This window comes from Psammomys obesus, unplaced genomic scaffold, assembly GCF_907164565.1.
Source record: "Psammomys obesus unplaced genomic scaffold, mPsaObe1.curated_primary_1811, whole genome shotgun sequence".
NCBI lineage: Eukaryota > Metazoa > Chordata > Mammalia > Rodentia > Muridae > Psammomys > Psammomys obesus.
The window spans coordinates 33,780,114-33,788,341 of record NW_026596073.1 but is presented as its reverse complement, the minus strand read 5'-3'; the positions used below and the strand labels follow the sequence as shown (position 1 = coordinate 33,788,341).

Sequence of the window (8,228 nt, the reverse complement as noted above, 5' to 3'; positions counted from 1 at the left end):
GAAAGAAAGAAAGAAAGAAAGAAAGAAAGAAAGAAAGAAAGAAAGAAAGAAAGAAAGGAAGGAAGGAAGGAAAGAAAGAAAAGAAAGGAAGGAAGGAAGAAAGAAAGAAGGAAAGAAAGAAAGATATCAGGAAAATGGAGGATGATAATGGATTTAAGAGCAGTCAACAGAGTAATTCAACCAATGAGTCCTTTACAGCCAGGACTTCCTTTACCTTGTTACCTAGATCATGGCCTATAATAACAGCTGACTTGAAAGACTGCTTTTTCACAATACCCTAACATGAGCAGGATAGGAAAAATTTTGCTTTTTCAGTACCTACTCTGAACAATGGTGGTCCAATACAAAGATACCACTGGAATGTATTTCTATAGGATATGTTAAATAGTCCAACTTTATGTCAGTATTTTGTACAACAACCATTAAAACAATTTGTAGGCAATTTCCTCAATCTATTATATATCATCACATAGATGACATTTTATTTGCTGATTCTGACCCAGATACTTTAGAGAAAATATTTAAGGAAACACAAAGAGTTCTGCCATGCTGAGGGTTACAGATTGCTCCAGAAAAAATATAAAGAGGAGATTCACTTATTTATTTGGGTTTTAAAATCAGTCAACAAAAAATTCAACCACAAAAGGTACAGAACTGTATGGACCAATTGCAAACTCTTAATGATTTTTAAAAAGTAATAGAAGATATTAACTGGCGGAGGTCTACAATTAAATTGAGTTAAGTAATTTTTTCAAGCATTACAAAGATATTCAAACTTAAACAGTCCAAGACATCTAACAGAAAAATAGTTAGCTCTTGTAGAACAAAGACTGCAAGATGCATATGTGGACTGAATTGATCCTAAATTCAATTATATTTTAGTCATTTTGCCTTCAACTCATTCTTCTACTAGGCTTATTATGCAAAGGGAAAATAGTATTATGGAATGGATTTTCTTAGCATATAAACAAAGTAAAAAATTGAAGACATAGATAAAAAAGATTTTTTAATTAATTATAAAACATAGAATAAGACTATGTCAATTGTCAAGAACAGACCCAGTTGAAATCGTGGTACCTCTTTCTAATGCTGAGATCATGTCATTGTGAGTGATCAATGACATTGGTCATGACACTGTGGGTGATCTTTAGCCTGTCATAACTACTTGGGATAATAAATATCATAAAAGCAAATGTATTCAGTTTGTAAAAAGAACTAATTGGATTTTTCCACATATTGTAAAGAGAACACCAATTCCAGAGGCACCAATATTTTCTATACTGATGCAAACAAGAAGGGGATGGCAGATTATAAGTCAGGAAAAATAAGCCAGGTAATCAAAAGTCCATATGCCCCAGTTCAAAAATCAGAATTGTATGTAAGCCTTATGGGATTATTAGATTTTCCTGATTCTCTTAATATAATTATTGATTCTTTATATGCAGAAAGAGTTGTTTTGCATAGGGAAACTGTTGAATTTGTTCTTGATAACTCAGAATTAATCTTGTTATTTATGCAATTACTACAGGCCATTAGAAATAGAAATTATCCATTACATATTACTCATACAGGTTTGCCAGGGCCATTGGCACAAGGAAATGAGAAAATTGACCAGTTACTAATAGTGAATGCGTTAAAAAGCCTCCAAATTTCATGAGAAACATCACGTTAATGGAAAAGGCTTAAAGAAAAAAATTTGGGCAATAGCCAAAAAAATAATTTAAAAATGTCCTATGTGTTCTCTATACAACCAAATTCCGTGACCTGCTGGTAGTAACCCTACGGGTACTAAACAAAATGAAATCTGGCAGATGGATTTTTTCATTTTGCAGAATTTGGAAATCAAAAGTATATACACCATACCATTGACAAATACTCAGGGTTTCAATGGGCAACTATTTCAAGTTCTGAAAAGGCTGATTGTAAAATTACGCACTTATCAGAAAAAAATGGCAATTATGAAGATACCTGTACAAATTAAGACTGATAAATGCTCCTGCATATGTATCCAATAAGAGAAAGCAATTATTTGCAGAACAAGCAGTTATAGAAAGAGCCAATTGTACCTTAAATGAGATGTTTCTTAAACAAAAAGGAAGAGTAAAAAAAACCCCAGGAACAGACTAAATAATGCTTTGTTATTTCTATATTTTCTTAATGTTGGTAAAAAAGAAACAATAGCTGCTGAGATACATGGGTTATAGAAAAAAACTGAAGAACTAGGTCAACCAATATACTATAAGGATGTGTTGACATTAGAATGGAAACCCGCAATAGTTTTGAGATGGGGATGTGGTTATGCTACAGGGAATGACAAAATATGGTTACCAACAAAGCTTATACAGACCAGGGAAAACCTCTTATCACCTGAGACATGAAAGTCTTCACAAAGCAAATAGCCCAGCTGATTCACTCTCACAGACTGCCTCAATTACTGATTTTTTCAAAATTCTGCATGGAAGTCATCTTCAAAAGAGCTAGCCCAAAGGACAGGCAACACAGAAACTAGACAGGCAACACAGAAATTGGAAAAACAATACATACACTGGACAGACAACACAGGTAATGGACAGAAAAACATACAGGTGGCTTTCTTGGGACTTGGCCAATATCCCAAATTTTCATAGGGCACCCAAAATATATCTTTGCCTGTATGACTCCCCTATTTGCAAAAGGTGGGGAAGATGTTGTTTGTCATTTAATGTGTTATTTTACTTTAGTATAGCTTAATGTATATTGGTAGAAGTTTATGGTTATTTTGTGTAATTATTGAATAGTCATAAAATTTTAAGCTATTTTGTATTGTATATTGATAAACATTTAAGGTAGGTTTTTTTGTGTGAATTAAGTTATTTCGAATTGTATGTTGATAGAAATTTAAGGTTTTTTGTGTAACTGCTGTATATTGATGGGAATTTAAAGTTATTTTGTTTGACTATTGTTTGATGTATTGTGTATAAGTAGCTCATTTAAAAATATGACGTAACGTTCTAATGTTATGGTTCTCATAACTATTCTTTTTTAAGTAATTTATTTAATTTTTATTTTATGTGCATTAGGGTAAAGGTATGAGATCTATTACAGACGGTTGTGAGCTGCCATGTGGGTGCTGGGAATTGAATCTGGGTCCTTTGGAAGAGCAGACAGTGCTCTTAACCACTGAGCCATCTCTCCAGGCCCTCATAACTATTCTTTTTTTTTAAATTTATTTATTTTATGTATATGAATGCTCTGTTTTCACACATACCAGAAGAGGGAATCAGATTCCATTACAAATGGTTGTGAGCTACCACGTGTTTGCTGGGAATTGAACTCAGGTCCTCTAACAGAGCAGTCAGTGTTCTTAACCACTAAGCCATCTCTCCAGCCCCATAACTCTTCTTATTGTGTGTACACTGTTAATGTTAAAGGAAAGACCTTTAAAAAAACAAAACAAAAAGGGGTATATGAAGTGGAAGTTTCTGGTTTCTTTGAAGACTCCATTGAGTCATAAGTTGTTTTGCTAGAAGCTGTCTTATGAGAGGGCATGTGATGTTTTGCTGTGAGCTCTCTTGTGTGAGGAACGTGATTCTAGGGAGCTGAGAACATCCATGGGTGGACTCTAAGGAGAGGAGATATATAGAAGCCCATGGACAGTGAGACATCACTTTTTTGGATCGACATTGCTATGCTGATCTTCGTGCTTCGACACTTGACTTCACAAAGAGAAAGCTCCAAAGATCTCAGGGGAAATCCAGCTCAGTCTGTGGCTTTTGCTGACTTATCCTGATCTTCTGAATCGTGCTGATTCATGTTGCTTCTTGGTGATGGCCTTTGGACTGGATTACTGGTATCCAGACAATGAAGAGTGGACTCATCCCAAGCAACTACTTCTAAAGAGGTCTACAAGCCCCTTTCCCTAATAACCTTCTTCCTCCCCTACCTGTCGGGAGCTGTGACTCCAGCGGCCGGCTTTGATATTTAAATCTCGGTGGAGAGATGGCTTTTAGCAGGCCTTTACTAATGGCAGAGAAGAACTTGCAAGTCCATCTCCTTTTGTTTGTGACAGCAGGTGGGATAGCTTGTGAGGGTCACACCTCTTCCTCAAGCTCCTTGTGCAAATTAACCTATTGTTCTGAGATGTTTTACTGGCTAAAAGTAACTCCTGACAATAAAAGAGGTCAGAGGGCTGGAGGCAGAGGAGGAGGCAGAGACTTGAGACTTGCTGCTTGCTGCAGCAGCCTGCCTTTTGCTGTGGCTGTCGAGTCTGGACCTTTAAAGAAGGTTTCCTGTGTGCTGTGTGTTTATTTTATTAATATTAATCCTTACTCCTGACTCAAGAACCGTTTGACTCTGCTGGCTGGCTCCGGCAGATTGGCGCCCAATGTGGGGCTTGAGATACAGGGATTCAGTGAAGGACACCGCAGTGCAGTGTTTGGCGAGCTCGCATTAAATAGAAAGGGTGCGGTGAGTAAATCCCAGAACAAAAATGGGACAAGGCATTAGCCTAGTGTTTTCTTTATGGAACTTAATTAAAGGTAGTCTGTATAAGCAACAGGAAAGTGAGAAAGCTAAACTTTCAGGCTCAGAGAGAAGGAGGTTAGAAAGATGGCAGGCTTCAAGAGAAAATGATATTATACCATCAGCTCCTCCAGAGGAGTTATATTTCCCTTCTGATGACAATAATTTCTTGCCAGAAGGAGACTTTGAGGAAGACTTACATCCAAATGAGGTTGCAGAGTTGGAGGAAGAACCACATCAGCACTATTCTGAGAGATACCCTCCTGTTCAGGCTATGCATGTTAAAAAGCATAAGCCTTGGCAAAAAGAAATTAAAAGACTGGAGTATGGTTTGGAGGAAATAAACAGAAAAATTGGAGCATTAACTACTAGGGAAAATGAAGCTCAATCTCCCACTCCAACTCCATCATTGGTGGAAGGCTTAGGCCCTCCTCCTGGGAATGCTACAGTTTCAATGGCCCAGAAGGCAAGGGGACCTTTCCCTTTGTCCACTGTATGAACATCTGTATCTGCTTTACAAGCTTCTTTACAAGAAGCCAGGCAGAATGGAGAAGACGTATCTGAGTTTTATAGTTTTCCAGTTCTGGAGCAACCCGATGGACACAGTAATATGGTGAGAGTCCATGCTCCTATACCTTTTAAACAGATAAGAGAATTAAAATCTGCATGCTCCCAATATGGACCTACAGCGCCTTTCACCCTAGCTCTGCTGGAATCCATGTCTACTGAGGCTCTCTGCCCAGGGGACTAGAAACAGTTAGCAAGAGCATGCTTATCAGGAGGAGATAATTTATTATGGAAGTCAGATTTTTCAGAGCATTGTCAAGCTACAGCTGAACTTAATTGAGCTCAGCAAATTCCTATAACTTATGACATGCTTGCTGGAGAAGGAATCTATAGGGAAATAGGACAGCAATTGGATTTTGATGTGGCCATTTATGCTCAGGTCAATACTGCTGCCCGGAGGGCCTGGAATAAGCTTCCACAAGCAGGTAGACAGGTGGAGGATTTGTCTAAAATCTGTCAGGGACCTGATGAGTTATTTCAAGATTTTGTGGCAATCTAATGCAAGCAGCAAACAGACTTATAAGTGATGAAAAGTCTGGATTGTTATTAGTGAAACAATTGGCTTATGAGAATGCTAACAGTGCTTGCTGCAGCAGCCTGCCTTTTGCTGTGGCTGTCGAGTCTGGACCTTTAAAAAAAAAGTTTCCTTTTGTATACAGGAGTGCTCCTGATTTTTTTGAGTTAATTTTGTATCCTGCCACTTTGCTGAAGGTGTTTATCAGCTGTAGGAGTTCCCTGGTAGAGTTTTTGGGGTCACTCATATATACTATCATATCATCTGCAAATAGTGATAATTTGACTTCTTCCTTTCCCATCTGTATCCCCTTGATCTCCTTCGACTGTCTTATTGCTCTAGCAAGGACTTCCAGCACTATGTTGATCAGAAAGAAGAGGAGAACCTCCCCTATCAGTGGACTTGGGGAGTGGCATGCATGCAGAAAGGGGAGGGAGGGTGGGATTGGGAGGGGAGGAGGGAGGGGCTTATGAGGGGATACAAAATGAATAAAGTGTAATTAATAAAAAAACAGAAAGAAAAAAAAGTTTCCTGTGTGCTGTGTGTTTATTTTATTAATATTAATCCTCACTCCCGACTCAAGAACCGTTTGACTCTGCTGGCTGGCTCCGGCACTACCTTTAGTCAGTAGGAACCCTAAATAAAGTAGGGTTGGTGAATAATCTAAGCCTACAGCAGTTGTACAGCAGTACAACACACACACATTCTGTCTGTTAAAGACAATGCATTTAATGGGAGCAGTGTAAATGTACTCTAAATAGGTGTTGATAAAAGTAAGTTTCAAGATTTTGAGTTTAAGATGAAATCTCTAGCACTTATTTTCATAAAATTAAATCTTTCCTGGGGCCTACAAAATGGCTCGGTAGAATTTAATATGGAAGAGAAAAAAATAATCAGATAGTACTTCTGAAAATATCTACAAACTTGAAATTGGCTTTAGTGTTTTTATATTTATTGTGTGTGCAAGCTCACCTGCACACACGCCATGAAATTAGAAGACAGATTATGAGGAGTTGGTTGTCCTTCCACCATGTGAGTTCTGAGGCTTAAACTCAGGTTGTCAGGCTTTATGGCAGGGATCTTTACCCAGGGAGCCATTTCAGGGGCCCATGAAATAGGTTTTAAATACACAACACTATCATGGTTTATATTTTCACCTATTTTTGAGGTAGATAATGGTGTTTTTAAAGTTAAAGCTAAAGGAAAAAATATATCCTAATAGATGATCTAAATTGTTTCTTCCCAAGAGTAAAGCAAATTCAAAATATTCTGTTCCTATATTCTTAATATAGTTTCAATAAACCGTTTAACACAAAATTCTCTTAATAATACCTCCTAGGAACCTACTAAATATCATGAACTTTCCTTAGAAAGTTCTTCTTTCTAAGGAACTTTCACACCATTCACAAATCCCTTTTGTGAAAAAGAACTAAAATGAAACATGTGCCACTGAAGTCTTTGCTCTGTGTATGCCTTGGAGAACCCTCCTGAGGTCTCTCCTCCATGTGCTCCCTACAGTGCTGTGCTCCTTCACCCCTCTGCGGTTGCTTGCTATTGTGTACTTCTCTGCATATTAATTTTTCAAATACTTCCAAATAGCAACTTGTACTCTTTTCAGAAAACTTGAAATGAGAGTACAAGACATGGCTGACAACCACGTACCTGACAGAGGGTGGTCTTGGCCTGTGGTCCCTGGAATCCATCACCCACCCAAAGGGAGACTCTAGAAGGGGGGTTGTGCCTTGACTTGTCTTCCTCTTTTGTGGACTCTAAAGAAAAAAAACTCAAACATTGCAATTTCTTTTGGTAGTATAAACTTCACAAGTAAATTGAAACCCTCTGGCTGCAAACCAACTCATACATTTTCACCCTGCAGATGGCACATTGTGAAATCACATGAAGTCACAAAACCCAAATATCTCACATACAAGTTACAAAGCTTAACATCAAGGACCCTGACTTGGTTTGAATACAAGACTAAAGGAAATCAATGCAGAATAATCCACTACACTGTGATTGTCTTTAACTACTCTGTGAAAAGAAGATACTTCTCAGGCTGAGAACATCACTATGGTAAATAATATTTTAAACAGAATTGTTCTAGTTTAAAAATGACGTCTTAAAGGCCTTCTCTTGCACTGTTAGAGGACATACAATGCAGACCTCATATTCCTGGGTGTTGTATCTTTATGTTGATGGCGCTTGGTTCTTTGATGACAGGATAAAATCTTGGTGTTTTCTTTGGATCTTGTAGTTGGGGCATTTGAGGTGCTCTGTGAGTCCCTGCAGGATGAATCCTGGGAAAAGCAGTAATTGCAGAGGGCATTGTGCCAGCCACTGTGCTGAAGTCATTTCTGAAAGAACAAACAGCTTCTAAGCTCATTCATCAGTCAAGTCTGCAACATGGCTCTTTAAGTGATTTAGATGCTAAGAAAATATTTTGCCTTGAGAGTAAAGACAAATCTGAAAAACTCCAGGCACAAGAGTTTTTCATTGAAATGTTTCAAGTATCTTAAAAAGAATTTAAAAAAATACTCAGTAATTAACTGTTGCCTAACAGTTTAACAGTTTTACACCATTCTGTTCTGTTTTATAGTGAACGGGCAAGATGGTTCAGCAGGTAAACATACCTTCCACCGAGGCTGAA

At 37.8% G+C, this 8,228-nt stretch overlaps 1 protein-coding gene across 1 annotated transcript in view; it reads right to left on the bottom strand.

Annotated features, from left to right (window-relative positions):
• Larp1b (La ribonucleoprotein 1B) overlaps positions 1 to 8,228 on the bottom strand; it is a 107,441-nt gene that overhangs the window by 11,497 nt on the left and 87,716 nt on the right. Inside the window, 3 exon segments of the mRNA XM_055625932.1 lie at positions 7,244 to 7,352; positions 7,769 to 7,921; positions 7,924 to 7,977. Coding sequence (XP_055481907.1) covers positions 7,244 to 7,352; positions 7,769 to 7,921; positions 7,924 to 7,977 — 316 coding nt within the window.